General features: G+C 45.9%; 1 protein-coding gene across 1 annotated transcript in view; it reads left to right on the top strand.

Annotated features, from left to right (window-relative positions):
• fbrsl1 (fibrosin-like 1) overlaps positions 1–19,582 on the top strand; it is a 430,120-nt gene extending 410,538 nt beyond the window's left edge. The window contains exons 10-21 of the mRNA XM_034091346.2: positions 1,984–2,237; positions 3,808–4,058; positions 7,229–7,279; positions 7,429–7,524; positions 10,739–10,810; positions 11,042–11,071; positions 11,384–11,455; positions 13,043–13,175; positions 13,857–13,940; positions 15,058–15,141; positions 15,909–16,179; positions 17,162–19,582. Coding sequence (XP_033947237.1) covers positions 1,984–2,237; positions 3,808–4,058; positions 7,229–7,279; positions 7,429–7,524; positions 10,739–10,810; positions 11,042–11,071; positions 11,384–11,455; positions 13,043–13,175; positions 13,857–13,940; positions 15,058–15,141; positions 15,909–16,179; positions 17,162–18,455 — 2,692 coding nt within the window. The 3' untranslated portion in view covers positions 18,456–19,582. The remainder of the gene's footprint in view (positions 1–1,983; positions 2,238–3,807; positions 4,059–7,228; positions 7,280–7,428; positions 7,525–10,738; positions 10,811–11,041; positions 11,072–11,383; positions 11,456–13,042; positions 13,176–13,856; positions 13,941–15,057; positions 15,142–15,908; positions 16,180–17,161) is intronic.
• Positions 19,583–22,031: the final 2,449 nt, after the last annotated feature.

Below are 22,031 nucleotides of genomic sequence, written 5' to 3'. Positions count from 1 at the left end.
TTCATGTCTCTTCCACATCAACATGTGTCCCCTCTTCTCCATGTCTCTTCCTACATCAACATGTGTCCCCTCTTCTTCATGTCTCTTCTACATCAACATGTGTCCCCTCTTCTTCATGTCTCTTCTACATCAACATGTGTCCCCTCTTCTTCATGTCTCTTCTACATCAACATGTGTCCCCTCTTCTTCATGTCTCTTCTACACCAACATGTGTCCCCTCTTCTTCATGTCTCTTCTACATCAACATGTGTCCCCTCTTCTTCATGTCTCTTCTACATCAACATGTGTCCCCTCTTCTCCATGTCTCTTCCACATCAACATGTGTCCCCTCTTCTTCATGTCTCTTCTACATCAACATGTGTCCCCTCTTCTTCATGTCTCTTCTACATCAACATGTGTCCCCTCTTCTTCAGGTCTCTTCTACATCAACATGTGTCCCCTCTTCTTCATGTCTCTTCTACATCAACATGTGTCCCCTCTTCTCCATGTCTCTTCCACATCAACATGTGTCCCCTCTTCTTCATGTCTCTTCCACATCAACATGTGTCCCCTCTTCTTCATGTCTCTTCTACATCAACATGTGTCCCCTCTTCTTCATGTCTCTTCTACATCAACATGTGTCCCCTCTTCTTCATGTCTCTTCTACATCAACATGTGTCCCCTCTTCTTCATGTCTCTTCTACACCAACATGTGTCCCCTCTTCTTCATGTCTCTTCTACATCAACATGTGTCCCCTCTTCTTCATGTCTCTTCTACATCAACGATGTTTTGTATTTATATATAATTTATTCTAAAGATATTTCTATTGATGTATATGCTTACTAAATATTGTATTTTTTGTATTTATTCTAACTCGTGCAATGCTTTGTAAACATGGTGCCGCAGCTACATTTCCTAATGTAGGATAAATAAAGTAGATCTAATCCAATCACTACTAACTCAATAAGGGGCAGATATTCGGTATCAAGCGACACGTGTTCACTTTGACTTCTGTCCCTCATCGCAGTGCTACGTCCCCACTCTCCTGTTGTCGTCTTCCTGCCAGTCGAGTGGATCAAATGAACTGCCGCAATTTCCAAATGACTCTAATTTAGTCTGTTGGACACTGTACGGTCCTACACAATATCGACTGCTGTTGTCATGCCGATATTGATTTCCCTGACCCTTGTAAACTCGTAATAACCGGCCGTCAGATTTACTGCGTTCCATTGAGCACACGGCACGGTCACACCCCCCGCTTTTATTTCACTGTCAGGCGGTTTATTGGAAAATAATTCTTATGATGTCCGAGGTATTCTCAGCTCAGCAGGAACAAAGCAAGGGAACAGATATCTCCAACAAATGTACTAAAACATATTGCAAATAAACACGCTGTCGGTGCCGTGTGAATAAAACAAAACGATATGTTATTATGTTATCTGAGAAATGTGTTTTCCCCGTTGTGTTGTATCGGTTTTATTGCGCTGTTGGAAGAGCCTAAGGTTTCCATCGACACATCTAAACTTTAGTCAAAGTCAACTTTATGGTCAATCTTTCAGTTTGTGTGTACAGACGGAGAGATCGAAATACCGCTTCCCACAATCCCGAATACAAATACATATAATATTAATAAGATGTATATCCTGTATATACACGATCAACAGACACATGTATACATATGCACACATTAAGGCATAAATAAAAGCACAGCAATCAACATAGCTTAGCTTATTTTATTTATTTCTTATTTAGTTTTTTTTTATTTGTTTTAAATTGTACGGTGTCCTTGGGTGTCATGAAAGGCGCCTAAAAATAAAATGTATTATTATTATTAACATATACAAAATAACAGTCACTCCGGGAATATCTTGTGTACAAATGGCGCTAAAAGCCTTGAATCTTGTGTATCTGCAGCCACAACAACAACAACAAGCACCCTAAACCCAAACAATATGTTCATTATTTAACAGCGAAATGTATCCTTCCCCCTTGTGTCTCCGCAGCCACAGCAGCAGTCCGTTGGGTCTCCCCCAGCAGCACCTGCCCCCCCCCCCTCACCACCACGTCAGCGGGCTCCCCTCCTCCGCCCCCGCCCTGCCTCTTTCGATAGCGAACCTCTCTACCTCGCACTATTCCTCCCTGCGGAGCCCGGCCCATCGCCATCCGGCCATGTTTGCAACCCCAGCCTCACTTCCGCCACCAACCCTACCGACCAACAGCTTAGTGCCCGGGCACCCCGCCGGCACCCCCTACCCAGGTAAGGCCCCGCATCTCACAGGGTACACAGTAGCTCCAGGTCAGACACACACTCATAGGATATACGGTTGAACAGTAGTGTTTTAGTTGGTCAATATCTTGTGGACTATGTTGCCTTTCTTTGAACTCGAGGAGAAGTTCATGTTCTTTCTTTTTCATTAACATTCATAAGCCCACCTCGTAGGACACGTAGCAGCTTGATAACCAACATTGGCTTTTTTGTGATATTCCAGGGTGTGTTTTATATTATATAAAGTACCCGTGGGTGGAGATCTAGTATTCATCCTGTAATGATTAGCTAATGACACCCTATGCTTTATATGGTGTTCAAACTAGTCTAGTAAGTGTTCTTATATGGTATAAGTGCCCATTCATTACATTTCTTTACCTATGTATCCTTTAATACTCCACATGTTTCCAATTCTCATGTATGTTTATTTCCTCTGCTTTTATACATGGAACTGAAACAATGAAAAAGACTACATATTGTATCCAAGGCCTTTGTCTTGTGATGAAAAGATAGCTTTCATTAAGCTTTCCAGATCACAGTTGTATCAAATCCTTTTCCAGGGGCCTATGCCGAGTGAATGATCAAATGAAATGCACATAATATGAAATACTAAAGCTCCTTGAGAGAAAGTAAGCCTAAAAAGTGACTCTGGAAATGTCACGAAAGCAGTCTTCAGATCCCCCAAATAACCTCATGACTAATTTAAAAAATGGCACCGCACTTATGCAGCACAACATGGAAATAAATCAGAAGTCATTTAAAAAGCAATCCGAGGCTGCCTCTCCCACAAGTAACATCTGCCTTATTTCCTCTGGAGGAGAGCATGCTTCAATTTCTAAGATGGACTGTCTTTATAGAAGCTTAGTAATTTTAGAGGTGACGAGGTCGGCGTACGTCGGCTTGGATGCTATACTGGAGAAATGTCAGCGAGCAACTGGACAATCGCCACGGCTGGAGACATCTGAAAGCAGCACTTTCCCAGTCAGCAGTTAAAAACGGTGCACTCGGTCTGCAATCCGACGCCACCCCAACAACCAGCATTATGTTTTTCGCTGGCCAGCAATATGTGATTTATAACGATTTGATAATACGTTTAACAATTTCACCAAAACATGCTGCAAACAGAAGGAGAGAAAACCTCCAGCGAAGATGGCTGTGTCCTCAAGTATGTAATAAGCATGCTAGTAGAGGGACAGAGTGCGTGTGTTTTCTGCTGGGATGACTCTTGGTTCTCTCTTGTCTTTAGATACCAGCCTGTTGATATCATTCAACCAACCTATCATGTATTGCCAGCCTCATTCGGGGATTCTGATTGGCACATTGTCACAGGCAACTCTCTTACCGCCGCCCATGAGTCCCCACGTAGAAAACCCTCACAGCATGAGCTGGAGAAACAGAGAATGCCAGGTGACTATTTTCTCTTCTTCCCTTGTTGTGAGAACTGACGCGGCGCCCGTGCCTCTTCTTCTCCCCTTGTGTCCCCCCCCCCCCCCCCCCCCCTCCCCCACCCCCTTTTATTTCTTTATTTTGTTTTGGTTTTCCTCGCTCTCCTTTCTTACAGAGCGGGACCTCCTGAGGCAGGAGCTGAACAGCCGCTTCCTGGTTCAGAGTTCAGAGCGGGGCCGGGGGCCGCCCGCCTCTCCGCTGGCCCCCGCGTCGCTCCCGAGGGCCGAGTTTCACCAACACCAGCACATGCACCAGCACCAACACACCCACCAGCACACCTTCACGCCCTTTCCCGCCAGTCTGCCCCCGGCCGCCATCCTCACCCCGCCCACCGCGCCCCCCATGGTGCGTGCGCAAGCCAGAAATGTGAGGATAAGTAAAAACTAAATTAAACAACTCCCTTAAAACCCCGACCACCGACCAAACCCGCCCCCTGTTCCGATCCCCTCTGCCATCAACCACTCCCTTTTTTCTGTACCCCAGAATGCACAGCTGCGTCCCGTAGAAGCAGAGACCCCTCCCACCCCCCCCCCCCCCCCCCCCGCCCCGAAACAAATAGGAAACTCATTCAGTTTGAATGTTGATTTTTGATTTCCGCCAACTGTCCTGCTGCTGGAATCTGAAATGTGAACATCGAGCAACATCAAATCTGTTTCACGAAAGAAGGCGGATTGTACCTACTGGCTGCCACCTTCCTACACACACACACACACACACACACTTTATGTTCATCCACATACATGCTAGCTGTCGCTAAGTTAAACCCAGCCAAACACATGCATACTTGCATACTTGCTTTGAAACTTCCTGATCCGTATTCAAAACACATTCATGCTAACTGTACATTCACAGTTTGCATGACTTTTCAAAGAGACTATTTTAAGACATGTCAAACCACATTTTATTTAAAATATTCACCACCATTTAAACTTTGACTTTGGCTTTTTGTTCAGTATTTGCGAAGGATCAACAAAAGGGGAATTGCCTGAAGGCAGCCTTTTCAATTGTTTGCATATGGACATGTTTTAATGCTTGTGTGTGTGTGTGTGTGTGTGTGTGTGTGTGTGTGTGTGTGTGTGTGTGTGTGTGTGTGTGTGTGTGTGTGTGTGTGTGTGTGTGTGTGTGTGTGTGTGTGTGTGTGTGTGTGTGTGTGTGTGTGTGTGTGTGTGTGTGTGCGCGTCTGTGTGTGCGCGTCTGTGTGTGCGCGTCTGTGTGTGCGCGTCTGTGTGCGCGTGTGTGTGCGTGTGTGTGTGTGTGTGTGTGTCAAATGACCTCATTGTGGATGAAGGGGGGGGGGTGACATCACTGCAAAAATGTTTTGATAATGTTTGTAATTGCTTCCTTGCTTTGACGTCTGGGGGGGGGGGGGGGGGTCAGGGGGGGGTCGGACACTCGCAGATTAGCACAGGGCAGAAGGGGAAAAAAAGGTTATGACTATCCATCCATCATTTGAGATGCACAGCTATCTCTGACAGCCGACGCAGACGGGGCCTCCATCGGTAACTTTTCAGCATTAGTCTAATGGATCTAATCCATCATGTCACGACCTCTGATTAAGAGTCTGTGGTCCCATTAAGCCCCCCCCCCTACCCTCAGCAAGATTACCCCCATCCTGTTCATTAGAAATCAAAGCTCTTGTATTTATGGCACCGTCTCAGATAAGTATAGCGACCGGTCACATGCTACGTTATCTGGTCCGCTGCTCATTCCTGACATGGGAGGAGTTATATCCGGCCCTCGTTTTGAAGATGAACGAGGCGATTTCCCTCCTCTCACTAATGCTGGGCACTATGTAGCGCATGATGTACACACACACACACCCCCTCACACACACACCTTCCGTTGTTTTTGCTACGATGGGATTTAAGAATGCTGTTAATGTCTTTCTTCCTTTTAATTGAACGTGTGTGATAACGCAACTGTTTTCCCTTTCCTTCTCCCCTCTTCTTCTCTCTTGGTGTTTAGAGAGGCGCCAGTAATGATGATTATGTTGTGGTTGTTTTACTGTGTTGTAATGAAATAGCAAAGTCCAGTTGTGTCTCTTTTTTATGTATATGTCATTTCAACAATCCATAGCTGCAATCAATGAAATGATGAAGCCTCTATGTATGTGCATTGTTTGACACCCTCCAGCAGCTGGCTGGCCAAATGAGTGTCCTTCCTTCCCTCGGCTTCCTTTGCGACAAAGAATATACTTAATGTTTACAAGATGAACTATTAAAACTTTAATTTGCCAAAGCTGTTTACCATAAAAGCTGTGACAGGAACCGTAAATAACAAGAGCGCCGGTTTTGAGTTTTTACTTTTCCTTTCTTTTTACAAGGCCGTAAAGCGAGCGACCGAAATGCCTCTCTGAGTGTCGGGCATTAAAACCCGCCGCGCCTTCAGAGGGGCATTTAATGAGCTCGGAAGCTGGCTCGGCGTTTCCTCTCCGCAGGCTGTCTGTCTTTGATTTGGACCCATTATCGCCCACAAGCAGGCTCGTGCTGCAGCCATTTTGTGTGCAGATGTGAATGGCCCTGCTTTTACCGGAGGGCCCCTGACCCCCCCCCCCCCGTAACCACCCGTGTCGCTGCACAAGCACACACATTTCCCTGCTTTATGTAAACCGAAAACATCTGCTCCTGCCAAGAGAGCTTTGAGAAAACACTCGCAAAAAGTACCTGCGAATGGTTTGTGTATTTGCGGAATAGGAATAAGTTAGTGTCACTTGTAATTAGCCTGTTTCAAAATACAGCGCCAGTATTGGCCTGAGAACAGACACACAAAGTAACCATTCATACATGAGGCTCGCCCTCCCTCCAGCACTTCTCCGCTTACTGACTGGATTCCCATGTGTTCGGGGCAGGACGTATTTTCATACTACGGCAAATTCTAGATTATTCTGGAAGGCATTAACTCTAAGGTTTCCACACATCAATTGCAGCATGTCGAAGCTTACTCGGTTTCATGCCTGAATTAGCTTCGAACCGCGTTCAAATGTCGTCAACGTGATTCCGCTTGGATCGTAGGAGACGGACGCAAAACAGTTTTGCTTCCCGTGACTTTGTGGACAGATATTTGGCCGTCGTTTTAAGTCTGAATCTGGATTCCTAACACCTAGAACAAGCCGCGTGTCTCCACCGACTCCCCTCGCATCCATACCGTCGGGGCCGCGGCAGTCGAAAGCAATTAGATTCACATTTCTACAGATGTTCCAGTGAATAGAAACAACTGGTTTCAAAATGGTCTGATTCCACGAGCCGGGCCTCCGCGCCTAACCTCTGTACGCTCAATTGGGAAACCATGCCGGCTGTCTTCCTCTTGGCCGTGGGCTTCAGCGTGTTGTTAGTGATTTAACTGACCGTGAGGTTTCAGTAAACCCGTGACCGGTGCGAGCCAGCTTTCTCCCGGGTCTATTATTCTGGATCCAAACCGGCTGCAGATGTTGATCGTGGGTTTTGTAATGTGAAAGTAGTGAAAGCTTTTATTTAAGGCTCGTACGGCGCATGAAGGATTTTATTTCCTAATTGTTTCCTCTCCTTTTTTTCCTCCAGTTCGACAAGTACACGCCCAAGCTGGACAATCCGTTCATCCGACATTCAAACGTGAGATTATTTTTGTCATTCTTATTATCAAACATCTGACACGTTTGAGTGTGGCCCGAGAGCGTTCCTGGTGATACGAGTCCGACACGTTTCTCTGTTTGATTGTGTCTTTTTTGTGTGTATCTCGCGTCCTCCTCTTCCCTCCCCAGTTCTTCCCCTCCTACCCCCCCACCATGCCAGGCATGCCCCCGATGCTCCCACACTCAGGACCTTTCAGCTCGCTGCAAGGAGCCTTCCAACCCAAGGTCAGCCCCTCACCCCCACCCTCAGCCTGTACACCACTGACACACCCACTCACCGCTTCATAAAGTGACGAGCACTCGAGTAAAGTCACCCTTTTGTCGGCATGGAAACACGTTTTAAATGTCTGACTGCATGTGAAGGGTGGCTGTACCTGTACGCACTTACTTTCACTAGAGCAACTCATGTAGAGAGAGAGACTGGCTGGAGTAGTTTGGAGCACACACACACACACACACACACACACACACACACACACACACACACACTCACTCTCACACACACACACACACACACACACACACACACACACTCACTCACTCACTCACTCACTCACTCTCTCTCTCACACACAGACACACACACTCTCTCTCACACACACAGACACTCTCTCACACACAGGCACACACACACACACACACACACACACACACACACACACACACACACACACACACACACACACACACACACACACACAGACACTCTCTCACACACAGACACACACACACACACACACACACACACTCACTCTCTCACACACACAGACACACACACACTCTCTCTCTCTCTCACACACAGACTCTCTCTCACACACAGACACACACAGACTCTCTCTCTCTCACACACAGACACACACACACTCTCTCTCTCAGACACACACACACACACTCTCTCTCTCTCACACACAGACACACACACACTCTCTCACTCACACACACACACACACACACACACACACACACACACACTCCCTCTCACACACACAGACACACACACTCTCTCTCACACACACAGACACACACACTCTCTCACACACACACACACACACACACACACACACACACACACACACACACACACTCTCTCTCACACACGGACACACACACACACACACACTCTCCCTCACACAAAGAAACACACCGATGATGGTGAATGATCAAGAGAAGAGAGAGAGGGCGATCAAGAGAAGAGAGAGGGCAATCAAGAGAAGAGAGAGGGCGATCAAGAGAGAGAGAAGAGAGAGAAGAGAGAGAGGGCGATCAAGAGAGAGAGAAGAGAGAGAGGGCGATCAAGAGAAGAGAGAGAGTAATGTAACCTTCAAAAGAAAAATATGCATTTTATGCGTAAAGGAACAAAATGACCATAATAACGACCAATTTGATGTCTGGGACGATACATCTTAAAAATGGGTCTGGTATAGAACAGAAAACATTACTTATGACCCTCCTGTGAGACGTGACAAATAATGTAGTTATGAGAAATAGTTATGTTTTCGTTATCTAAAACAATTAAGTAATACGTTTCAAATAAAAGGCCCTTCAGCTTTTGGGGTTCCCCTTCCTGTCGTGTGTTACAAAGGCTCGTGTGCAGGCCATGTAAACGGTCTGTGAAGGCCAGAATCCCAAAGTGAGTTCCTCTCCAATGAAACGAAAAGACCTTCTGTGTTCTGTCTGTGGATGACACGAGCAGCAGCGCTCCGTACACCAAGATGTGAACAAGATAGTAATAAATCTCACCGCGCCCCATTTAAATCCACAAATCTATCTATAATACTCTGTCAGACCTGACTGGACCTGAACTGATCCAAGACAGGCCAGGCCCGAGATGAGAAAGTGATGTTTGGGAGAGTGAAGGGGAGAATATGCAGAGGCAGTGTTGGCTGTGAGGGGAGGGGGGGGGGGGTGTGAGGAGTCTGTCTGGCAGATGCCCAGCGGCTGTGACCCGGTGTAAGCCACCAATCAAAGCTGGCCTAAATCCGCTGGCCCGGTTCCCAGGGGGCTCTGTCGTGGAGGGGGCCCTTTTGTGGAAGGCCCCTCCAGATGGTTCTTGGAACAGTCTTATGTGTCCAAAGCCCCTGCTAAGTATTCCTGGGGAGTAGCGAGGGAGGGGATGTGTGTTTGTTAGTGGGGGGGGGGGGTCGCCCTGCAGGATCTTCTTCTCCGTGACGTGTCGGGATGGATTAATAAGGCTGATCTCGGCACTCCAAAGACTTAGAGATGGGGGAGATGCGTTTCTCTGACGCGCCTGCAGCATCTTCTCAGCTTTATCTACTGACATCAGCTATGCAGAAGCAGTCGCTGAGGATTAGTGAGCTGTACTGTAGGAGGGATAGGGTTACCGGGATGCTAGCACCACTATAGCTAAAGTGTCTTCCAGTGTTTTCAGTTTCTCGTGTTTCCATGCAACGCTCATCAGTCTTGATTTGTTTGTACCGTGTATCCGTGCGGAATATAGTTCAAAGCTTCGTTTCATAACGCTGACATTCGTTCTCTAAATGATCCTTCGACGGCTGCACAGCACGTCTATTCATTCCAGTATATTACATTTCATTAAGCTGACGTTTTTATCCGAAGCGCCGCACAATAAGGGCAATCAACCGTGGAGATACAAGCTATAAACAGCGAGTACATTAGCTGTCAACATTTGTTGACTACAATACATACATTAATGTATTCATTTGTTTTGTATCTGGTATTTCTGCAGAGTAACAGATAACAGCGAGGCTGCAATAATACAATTAGCATAACACTAGTAGATAAATACATTTCCCTCATGTGATTCAAACATTTCCAATACATCAAAATGTATTCATAAAAATCAGACGTAATCCTTTTCTAAGTTCACAATTAGTTTGTATCTGCTGAATATGTTCCGATGTGTGGGCTGCAACCCTCAAGGTTACATTCCTTTCATAAAGTTGATTTAATACAAGAAGAGGAACCGTGACGACAGACATTCAAAGCGTTTTCTCAAACCCCCCAAAAAGGCTTAAAAATAGATTATGAAATGACATTACCGTACTTTTCGGACTATAAAGCGCACCTGCATATAAGCCGTCTGTCTTGCTCTCGTTCTGTCTCTCGGTTCCACTTTTACTTTGGCGCGCTACCTGTCTCGCTCTTTTCCGGCCTCCAGCTTTTCCTGCTGGAGCCCGCCGCTTAAAGGTGGCGGGCGCGGACCGGTCATAGAGCCCGTAGCGTTAAAGGTGGTTAATTTTACCTGTAAAATCCATAGATGTAGGAGGTTCCCTAGTGGCCGTTAGCTGTACACAAAAAATGGGGGGAAAAGTCGCGGCTTATAGTCCGAAAAGTACGGTATATGTGAACACCTTGGAATACATATCCAGTTTTCTTTAAGGAGTCTGATCTGTAAATGTTGAGTTTTTGACCGAACATCTAACCATGTTTCTGTTTCCTTTTGCCTCTCTTCCCGTCAGTCATCTAATCCCATTGACGTTGGGGGGCGTCCTGGAGGAGTACCTCACACACTCCTGCAGAAGGATCCACGGGTAAGCATCGATAGCACCCTGAAACAGTCTTTTCCTGTATGTGTCTCAAAGAGATGTGGATGCATGGATTTGCACACACATCTTGTCGAGACATGCATATCTATGGACAAAAAGAGAGACTCGGTATTAAATGAAGAATCGAAACACTGTTGATTCTTTGAGCCTGCAGAACTGCATATCCTCTTGTTATATGTGTTGTTTACATTATTGATTGTCCATTTGTCCATACAGATATCAGATCCATACAGGACGTCCGTCAGGGTAAGTGGTTGTCTCGTCCATCTTTTGTAAAGAATGTTTCATCTCTCTGGCCAGGCCACAAAGTCTAAAACTGCAAATTCTTCAAACACTCCTGATCAAGGAAGGTCATGGTTTTGGCTGAATTTAAGGGTAGCTTTGAGGTCTCATTGGGCTAAAGTCAGGGTTAGATTTTTCTTAATCCGTTGCCTGGTTGAAAAATTCTGACGAGTTCCCACTTTGTAGTTTGGCCAGAAAATCTCAATGCCAGAATCCATTTTTAGCTCCTTATATCAAAGCCAGCAGGCTAACCTCAGTTTCTCTCTAAATTTTTAGAAACCTGGCAAGTGGTGCGCAGTGCATGTCCAGATCGCATGGCAGATCTACCACCACCAGCAGAAAATGAAGGTGCGTGACACGGATAACGATGTCTTTCAGGAATCCTGCTGTCATGTAAAACCAGAAACAGTGTATTGGGTAAAGGAATAAGTGAGGCTTGTCATGTCATAGTTGGATTGTTACCTGTAAGATAATCTATAATGGTGTTAAAAGATTCAGAAAGACCATCGTGGTGCGAAAAATGACGGATACCGAAATGCTGTTACGGTTAATAATGATAACAAATCTTTCTTCATTAATTCTTAGCAGAATTAAAGGCTTTCTGCATGACTCGATGCATTTAAAGAGAAATAGGCCGATCAAAAACCACTACATTTACAGCACATAATCAGTATATGTCTAGAGTGGTTCAGTGATTACTTATTTGTGGAGGCCGACACGGAAGTTAGCATCACAAGAGCTCCCTCGTACAAAGAACAATGCGATTTTTCCATTAAAATTCACAAATATTGCAGTAAATAAGATCTGTGGCAAACACACGTTTATAATACTTCCACATTTTGTTCACCACTTAATAGCATAAAGCATAATTGCAATGTCTATAAATAAAAAGCTAAATTAAGGCTATAAAGGAACTACATCACACTTCAAATCAACACCGCTAAGCTAACGGCGGCTAACTCTCCGCATGATGAGTTTTAATTGTCTCATTTTGCCACTTGTTAGCAACCGCTGTTTTTAAGACATGTGTAAAGCTTCAGTCAAATCAAATCGCCAGAAGTAAAAAGTTAAAGTTAAGCTATAAAAGAACATCCTAGTCTAGTCGCATGTCTACTTATCACCAAAGCTAAGCTAAAGGAAGCTAACTTTCGAAAGCTAAGCTAAAGGAAGCTAACTTTCGGCTTGATGACGGTTAGGACTCTCATTTAGACACATTAGCAACCGCTGTTTTTAAGACATGTGTAAAGCTTCAGTCAAATCAAATCGCCAGAAGTAAAAAGTTAAAGTTAAGCTATAAAAGAACAACATCCTAGTCTAGTCGCATGTCTACTTATCACCAAAGCTAAGCTAAGCTAACTTTCTGCTTGATCACGTTTAGGACTCTCATATAGACACATTAGCAACCACTGTTTTAAATCCACCGGTGGGGTATTTACTGACACACGTTATGTTGTAGAAGCAAACGTGAAACGCTCTTAAGGTAGTGTTTGCCACAGATATTATTTCAGGAAACAAGCACACATTGACTTTGAGACGAGGGAACAGGAAGTAATACATGCTAACTAATGCTAACGTGTTTTAGGACTCAATCCTGCACCTTATGTAATTGTATTGATGATTTGGACACAGACAAAAATATTTGTGTGGAGGATGGTGTGGCCTCGCCATGGAGATCCTCTGCTTATGCCAATGGTGTCGGCCATTATTGGGCTTTGAACCCCCGTAAACAATGATATCGTTTTTCTAATCAATACATATATTTGTATAACACTGTTAGCTACAATTTTAGACATGGAGCCATTGTTGATGTATCTGTCTTCCTCTGATCTCTCACTAAATGTAGCTGAGGATAAATCCTGCCTCTGGAAACGTGTGGGACTGTCGAGACACCTAATGTCCTTTCTTTGTCTCACTCTGCTTCTCTCTTGACTACAGCAAATGCAGCTGGATCCTCACAAACTTGACATGAATGGGAAGTTGGACCTGTTCAGTCGCCCCCCAGCTCCGGGAGTCTTCCCCGGGTTTCCATACCCTCACGACCTGGCACGACCCCTCTTCTCTTCCTCAGGTCAGTAAGGACTTTCCAATGCAACACAAATTATTCAAAACACTCAAATTATCCTTTTCCGAATCCCTTCCAGTGCCATGTTTGTCTTTATGTAAATTAGCGTTTTTAGCTGCAATTACTCCGTCAACACTGTAATGAACTTGCATCAGGGTTTTTTTTTTTTTTTTTCTCCTCTCATGTAATGTTCACTTAATTATAGTGCTTTTGTAGCAAATGTTTTGCCAGTAAAGGGAGTCAGATATGTCTATGAATATGGATGACTCTCAGTGAGGTAATTGGCTGATTTGCCCTGCGTTGGAGGGCAACAGAGAGGCGAAACAGCCTTTGACTGGTAATTATGCAGCGGCGTGTCAGAGGCACTGCTGTAATTGGTTCTCTCATTAACAATTCATGGGATATGTGCGATGGTACCAGTGTTTCGTGAAAGAAGCCAGCTTGTTGCACAGTCAGGAAATGACCTCAATAAGCAGCATTAGACTCACATGAGAGCTAAATATCAAGTAGCTCATTTGCTCAATGGCAGCATCCTCTAGCTTAAATGTATATCCAACTAGTTTCGGATGCAGAAAATATGTGTAGTTTCTGTAGAGGAATACTTACATGTTCTCTCTGCATGTCCACTTAGAGAAAGTATAACTGGATAATAATAATAACACTGTTATACCCTCTCTTTTCTGATAGGCCCAGGCCACCCCGCCCCCTCTCCTTACGGCCATGTCCCCCACCCCAGCGGCTTCCTGCCTCCTAGCCATTTGGCAGGTAAGTGTAAGTAACCCCACATTTATTTATTTTGTATACATGTATCTCCTCCTTCTCTTTGTCTCTTCGTCACCCGTTCACTTTCTCTCTTTTACAACATTGATTAAAACACATCACAAGACACCAGGGTGTAATTTGAAGCATAGGTATTTCTAGATTTGATCACTTAAGGGTTATATGGAATCCATTTGGCCGATTCAGTCAGTCCGTTGCAGCATTTCTTTAAGATCACGGCAATGGCATACATTCATACATATGGTGTCATTAAAAATACTTAGTTAGCGATAGCATATGTTGTTTTCTATACTCTATACGCTTGCAAAGTAATTTGAGGGTAGATAATATTGGATTCATTTGTCCATTCAATATTATGTTTTATGCATTCATTTATTTTCCTCCATTCCATCCGACGCCTTCAGAGAGGCAAGTTGATTTCCTGGAATAAGCCCTCGAGTCAATCCATTTTGTGCTTATGAATACATGGTGCACTGAGGAGGAAGATGTAGCGAACAAAATGTTCCTGCGTGGGGAATTCGTGTGTGAGGCAGCGGAGACTTCTTAATTGTTGTCTTTTCTAATACATTAACAAACCCCCGAGCTGAAAATCCTTAAACCCTAATCTGTTGGTAAATCCTGCATTTTCCTGATGGATTTTTCACTGTATTAAAATGGGGCTGCAAATTATCAGTTGATGAACTTCTCAGGGTAAAATGTTTGTGGTATTCTTCTAAATCTTACAGGCGGCATTGGAGCCAAACAACACTTTTTTTTCCCAATTAAACCATTGTGGTCTGTCTAGTCTAATTCCAACAGCGTCTAATTCCCCTTGTCCTACTCACTATTGTCAATTTTCAGCACAGAGCAACAACTCTTAAGTAGAAATGTCCCCCATCAGGCAGTGTTCCTCAGGGTCTCCTCTCCAGTTAGCGACTCCAGCTTCCTGCGACCTGGCCACTGCAGGGTTATCAGTCAGAGAGCTAGGGTGGCAGCGCTAAGAGAAATCACAGCTCGCTTGTAAGAGAAAAGCCGAGTGGAATGGGCTGGTGTCGGATCGAGCACCGCCAGCCAGCACCCCCCCCCCACCCCCCCCATTTTTTGCTAATCCCTGTTTGGCATTTTACAGATCCTTTCAGTCGCTCCAGTTCCTATGGCGGCCTCGGCAACCTTTCAACCAGTGCCTTCGGAGGATTAGGCAACCCCTCGCCTGGTAAGCGCTGGCCCCCTCTCCGCCTCCAACCCCTTTCAATCTGGCCCCTGTGGCCGGTAACAGAGCAGTTAGAGCGTTAGACCACAGGGAGAGCCGGGAGGGGAGGAAATCAAAACACTTAGCTCTAGTTTCTGTGTCAAAACAGTCCCTAGCTCAGGGAGGCCCAAAAACCTCCTCCACTTCGTCCACCGACCACGTCCCCAACAGCCTGGCTTTAATCTGGCGGCGCTGCTGCCAACAGGCTCTCTCAGGGCCGCTGTTTGGTGGCAATTCATCAATTAATTATTTGACAAGCCCCTTCTGCACCGCCATGGAGTGCTTTATCCCCCCCCTGCATCATTCTCTCTATGGCTTTCTCTCTTTCTCTTCATCCCTCCTATTTGTGTGCCAAAGCCTGTTGTGAAAATGGATGTGATTGGAATAGACATGCTGTGGAATGCTAAGGTCTCCCTTGGCTTCTCACAGCCTCTCAACTCCAATGGGCAAGTGAGTCTCCCCTGTTCATCCAAAAAAAAGAAAGAAAGGGAGGCGAGGGGGGGGAAGCCCTTAAGTCCAAATGAGTAGTTTTTTTTTCTCTGGCGGGGGGAGCCATTAACCTCTAACTCTTTCAAACAGATTCAGTGAGAGAACCTCCAGAGACAAAGACAAAAGCCGCTTTTGTTGTTGAGTCTTTCTCATCTTATGTGTCCTCAAGAAGGTTTTGTGCCCAATTAACTTACAGTGGGTCCCACGCCTGTCTCACCCCCCCCCCCCCCTTATCTCTCCAGGGTCCAACAACATGTTTGGCACTAAAGAGGGGCCAGGAGGAATGCCCACGTTCGGCAGCCCCCACCACGACACCTGGAACAGACTTCGACGCACACCGCCATCGTTCCCCACCCCGCCACAGTGGCCCAAAAGTGCCGACGCAGAGAGGAGCAGCTCGGCCAACAGCCACGAGAGAGAGAGGGAGAGGGAACGGGAGAGAGAGAGAGAAAGGGAGAGGGAACGTGAGAAGAGAGACTCGTCTGTCGGGAAAGAGGAGAAGGATAAAGACAGGTGGGTTTGAGGCCGACGTAAATGTAGTTATGCTTTTTGTTTGGAGGCTTTTCGATTATTATTTCAGATCATATAATAATAATAATAATAATAATAATAAGGATACACATATCTGCCAAAATGCCATTACTCGACAGTTTTTCTGCCATTTGACGCTCCATTAAATGTCACTTTTGTTTTTAAGCATTAAGTGAAGAAGGTAAATCAATCACACACAAATGTAAGGGACAAAAAGTGTGAATATTTCCAGAAACATAACTAATATAACGAGGACATGGCATCGTACAGATCCATTTTCAGCTTGCATCTAAACAAGCTATTTTATAAATGAATGTTCTGCACAGGTAGTATAAGGAAAACAAAGCACTTTTTGAAGCATAAAGGAAGTACACGTGTCACTGTGGAGCAGGGGTAGCCAACACGGGGCCGAGGGGTAGCCTGCTGTCGAGGCACAAAATACAAATGAGCACAACAGGGCCAATCGAGGTTTTTTGTCGTATCCCTGGAAAATTAAATAAATGAAATTGATGTATCCAAAACAAAAGCGGGTAACAAGCAGAAATTGAGAAATTGTCAAAGATACATTTGATGGGAATTTGTGAAAATCTACCAAACATTAAGTTAAAGTTAAGACGGTAGACGAGAGCTTCGCCACCGAGATGTTTTTAAGGATAATGATAATAACCGATAAATCATTTTTGGAAAAGTATCTTAACTAAAGTATCTGACTACTTTTAAATCCAGGCTGAAGACTTTTCTTTTTGCCACTGCTTTTAATTGATATCTCTCACTGCACTGTAACTTTTAGTCATGAACAATACCTGTGTTATTCGTGTTTCATTATCTTTTGAATGAGTGTTTTTAAATGCCATTTTATAATATGTTTCTTTATGCTCTTAATGTCTTTCATTTTTTAAAGCACTTTGAGTTGCCTTGTGTTGAAAGTTGCTCTATAAATAAACTTGCCTAAATACATTTGCAGGGATTCTGTGGACCGTAATCGCCACTCCAACCGTTCGTCTCCGGCCTCGGCGCCGGTCAGCTACCAGATCAGCAACCTGATCCGCTCCAACAGCCAGAACTCCTGTGACTCGGGTCGACATCACAGCGGCAGCGTGGACCGGGTCCGTGAGGCGGAGAAGGAGCTGCTGGAGCGCCACAGAGAGTCTTCCTCGCAGGGCGACGTGAAGGTGAAGGAGAGCCGCTCGCCGGGCAAGGACATGCTGGAGAGGAGATCTTCAGAGGACTCCATCAAAGCCGCTCAACGATCTCCGTCCCCTTACTCAAAGGCGGTGATCAACGAGCAGGGCATGAAGATGGCAGGTGGGCCCCCGCCTACGCTCAAGGACAGCGACAGGAAGGAGCCCCCGATAGAGCTCCTCCACAAGGTGAAAAATGACCTGAAGATTAAGGAGGAGAGGAAGGAGGAGCAGGAGGTGGTGGTGGTGAGCTCTGAGCCTGCACCTCAACCCCAAACTCTTCCTCCTCAAATGGGCCAGTCTATGAACCCTCACCACCACCACCCGCCGTTATCCCACCAGGCCCCTCTCCCCTTACATCGAGGCAGTGACATTGCAGTTCAAGGCATGCACGGCGTCCCCATGGCCCACTCGCTGCCTCTCTCAATGGGGGGCATGCCTCAGATGGGCAGCCTTAATGTGCTGGATCGGGCTCGTATGGCTCCCTTTATGGGTGTGAGCCCTATGGCGGGAAGGGAACGCCTCCCGCACCAGTCCTTCCCATGGGACCCGCTCCGAGAGGCGTACCGCAGCCTGGACCTGCAGCGGCGCATGGACTTCCAGCTCAGGGCGGAGCAGGGACACCGCTTCCCCAGCATGTACGAGCAGGAGCGAGCGTACCGCGAGAGGGAGGCGCACGACTACTCCCACCACGAGCACCTGTTGGAGGTACGGCGAGAGCACGAGAGGATGAGGCAGCAGGTGGAGGAGCGAGAGCGCATCCATCTGAGGGAGGAGCTGGACAGAGCGCGCCTCCATCAGCTGCACCAGTCCCCCATGGAGGGCCATCTACCCCACATGGCCCCTTTTATGCCCCACCTAGGCGGCATGCCCTACCCTAGACTCAGCCCCTCCACGGGACACAACGGCCCCATGAACAGGACACCCCCTACAGCCGCTTTAAGCGCACCTCCACCCCTTGTGCCAGCTGGTAGTGCCAGGCCAGTCTCACCCAGGAGGACTACCCCCCTCACCTCCACCCAGGACCCCCGGGACTACTCCCCGTCTCGCAACCCCAAAGAGGTAGAGGCTCGGTAGCTTCTGAGAAAGTCTTTCAGCCCCCTAATCTGAACTCCGATAGTGAACAAAATGCACTGCTCTTCACCGGGAGAGAGCCAACCTCCCTAAGGGAAAGGGTATGATTGTACAAAGTAAAGGTGTGTAAGGCTGATTAAGCACATGACTTTATTTTTAACGGACTGGAGGTCGAACAATGTCGGTAAAGAGAACATAAATACGTGTATGTTTATATCCGGCTTAAATATTTGATAATTATTAATATATTAATCAAATACCTTTTTTCAGCTTTGTGCGAAAAGAGAGGTCCTGAAATGAGTTTGTACATTTCCTAACCGTGTTCCATGTATAGATATCATTTCTATGAATTGTATGTATTTTGTGCATTACGCCTTTTACAATATTTATCCCAGTTGTGAGACATATCCATTATGACCCACTGTAAAGACTGGATCTCATTTCAACCTTCAGTAATTTAACCTCATGGTACCAGGATATCCTCAATGATGAAGATGTACAAAGTTACATTACGGATTTTTGTTTTGTTCAATTGTTTTGCCTTTGAGATATGCAGATAAATATATATTATGAGGTCTTTGTTCAGTCTCTGTAAAGAAAACTGATGTAAATAACCTGTTGATATTTCTTCGCTGCAAAATGACCGTGTACATTTATTAGTCTTTTTAACCATTTCTAGAAAAATGAAATGAAATGAAACATGGGGGATCACGTCCCTGTTGGATATCATGGAAGCAGGCGAGCCTGGCCAATGGGTGTTTGACTGGAGGGTGTTGTAAGGGGGCCTAGAAGGATCATCTGCAATCTATGCAAAGCAGCACCCTTATGAACCCGGACGGAGCGGACGATACTGGTGATACGAGAGACACTTGGATTAACACATGTTTATAGAAAATGATGGAATTATGAAAAGACTTCCAAGTCAAAAACTGGACCAGCCCCGGACAGAAAAGAAGGACACTTTTTCGAGTGGGCGGCAAAACGGACTTTCTCTGTCAACCTTGTGGTGTTGTGCAGTTGTTTTTCTTAGACTCTTGTATACAAAACAAGTAGAGTTTTAGGCGTGCAAAAAAATGAAAATGAACATTCTTGGTTTAAAATGTACGGAATAAAGTTTGGACCTAATGTCATACATTTGTTTCTTGGTTCCTTATCCATTGTCAGTGCCGACTACGAGTACTGGATTTGTCTTTGAGCCAAACCGACTGAGGGGAATGTTGATGTGAGGTTGATAGGTTTGCCAATAACGCTTGTGCCTCAGTTTTCAGCATTTAGAGTATTTGCTCATCTGATATCAAGCCATTATTTTGAAAGCATAAAGGCAACAGACTTGGCCGGCAGAGTAGCCTGAGCCATAAGATCATTTGACCATAATCTGTCATACATGGGCTGCACAGCTCTTCAGAGGGGGATCGATGAGATTGGGCCAAGGCAATACATGGAGGGACTAATAGGACATTGATTTTGTATGAAAGCAGGTTTTGAGTGTTTGTGTTGCAGGTAACCGGTATTGACTGGCAGCCCAGCCGCATATTGACCCGCGGTCTGGACTCATTAAGAGGAGCAATGCCTGGGAGGCAGGCTATCGGATGGAGCAGCATCGGCCTCATGCTCACCACTCATCTGCTTTTCTAATGAGGCCGGATGGCACTCTTGAGTGGGCCGTGCAGGGATCCCTGAGGCGCCCCGTCCTGTTATTGACAAGAGCTCGGCTGTGCTCTCCGCCTGTCCAGAGACGGCCAATTCATCCTGTTAATGCCCTCACTACTCATCTGGCTGCTGTGTAAGACCAACCGATCCTGTCCCATGGTATCAGCCCGTAATGACAGCGTGGATCAAACCGTGGCCAGGTCATTAGGGGATGTTATTGAAAATCAATGGCGCTCCGGTGTCTCACACACTCCGGCAGGGTTTTTTTCTTAAAAGGCTCCTTGAAAAGGCTGTTTTCCAGAATGGGCCTGGCGTATTGGGAAGACTTAAATCACTATCACTTTCAATTTAGAGCAACTGGTAATAGAGCCGCATATTCCTCCGCCGGGTAGCATCTGTCAGTGGCCAGCTTCACTTTGGCCCTGTGTGCTTTTAGTTCTAATCATCTAGTCAACAGCAGATGCTTAACCCCTGTATTCGTTACGGCATAGTGATTTTTCCTGTAACTATTATTTACCAAGCAAGCTTTGGTGGAAGAAAAACACACCTTACGTTTTCCCCCGACTCAATCACTCTGTGCTGTGCTCTATCCATTTTACGGCTGAGTGTGGAACGGCCCTCCGGAGATGAAAAGCTCCATCAATTTCACTCATCGTCTGGCAAGGTCAATTTATTTCAGCACACAGTCCATCATCAGATAGGGAATCAATTGACACTTCGCCTCGCATATCCAACCCAAGGTGGGTTATTATGGCTTCTGCAATTGTCAGCTCTTTTCCAACGCTATTCTTCTCATGTCGAGGCTTTTTTCTTTTCTCTCTTTGTTGCTGCGATTGTTTCATGATTTTCTATATTTACTTCCACAATTTCCTATTTGAAGACACGTTGTTACAATGACCGGGCTTCATGTAGCAGCTTGACTGTGATACAAGATTGTGTTTTTTAATGCATTTCCCCACTGTAATCCCAATTAATAGGATATGGTGGTATCTGAGGTAAGACATTGTTTGATTGTTCCACTAATCCTCTTCATTTATCTGTGAGAAACCTCAATGCCGAGGGTTTAGGATTGCATTTTCATGGTCTCAAATACCTCCAAAAAACTGCATGGCGCGAAGCTCACCCCAGATTCAGCGAACACTGGAACAGGCCTAAGGGGCTTTTACAGAGCACAATGGCAGCTAATAACACAGTGCCAAGCTAATAAGATGGGCAACAAATGAATGGTTTGGTCCAGGCTCCCTTTCTCCCTTGCTCACTCATCCCCCCGCTGATAAAACATGTATGAAAGCGTTTTTGAGCCGCTATGTAGTGGCTCCCTAGACTTTTCCCCTAGCGAGAGCTAATGCATTAGTTCCCATTTGAAGGCTGTTTTGAAATGGAGATTGGTAATGAGACGGTAGGCCCCTGCCATGATCACATTTGGATTGCTGGGGCCTCCGCCGGGCCTGGTGATTTGGGAGACGATGGCTCTGCTCTGAGTTCAAGCCCATGTCTCCGCGGGGGCTAGCAAGCCCTGACGAGAGCCATGCTAAACCACTAAACTATATCTGAACTGTGGACTGAGGGAGGGAGCAGCGAGTCAAGGGCTTTGGCTGTGGATTCCTGTCGCGGTGCTTGTTTTGACCACCTAAAAAGGCTACTAGCATACATCCCTTCCATGTTGCTATCTTTTTTTAGCCCTCAATGTCAACAGAGCAGCAGCTGACGGAAACCAGGCCAGTCAGCGGTTAAGGAGCTGACTTGGAAACAGCCGAATGGTGTGAATTCCAGACCCCTGGTGACAAAGTGCTGTCTAATGTCTTTGCCCCTCTGGACCTATGACAAACATCCCGGCTGTCTCACACACCAGCCCCGCTATGGCTGTAGAAGGAGCTTTGGAGAAGGAGAATCACAGAGGAGCCTGGTGTCAGACAGGGAGGAGTGGAA

Source organism: Pseudochaenichthys georgianus, chromosome 9 (genome assembly GCF_902827115.2).
Source record: "Pseudochaenichthys georgianus chromosome 9, fPseGeo1.2, whole genome shotgun sequence".
In the NCBI taxonomy this organism is placed as follows: domain Eukaryota; kingdom Metazoa; phylum Chordata; class Actinopteri; order Perciformes; family Channichthyidae; genus Pseudochaenichthys; species Pseudochaenichthys georgianus.
Note: the sequence above shows the minus strand (reverse complement) of the source record. Positions and strands in the feature narration are given on the sequence as shown.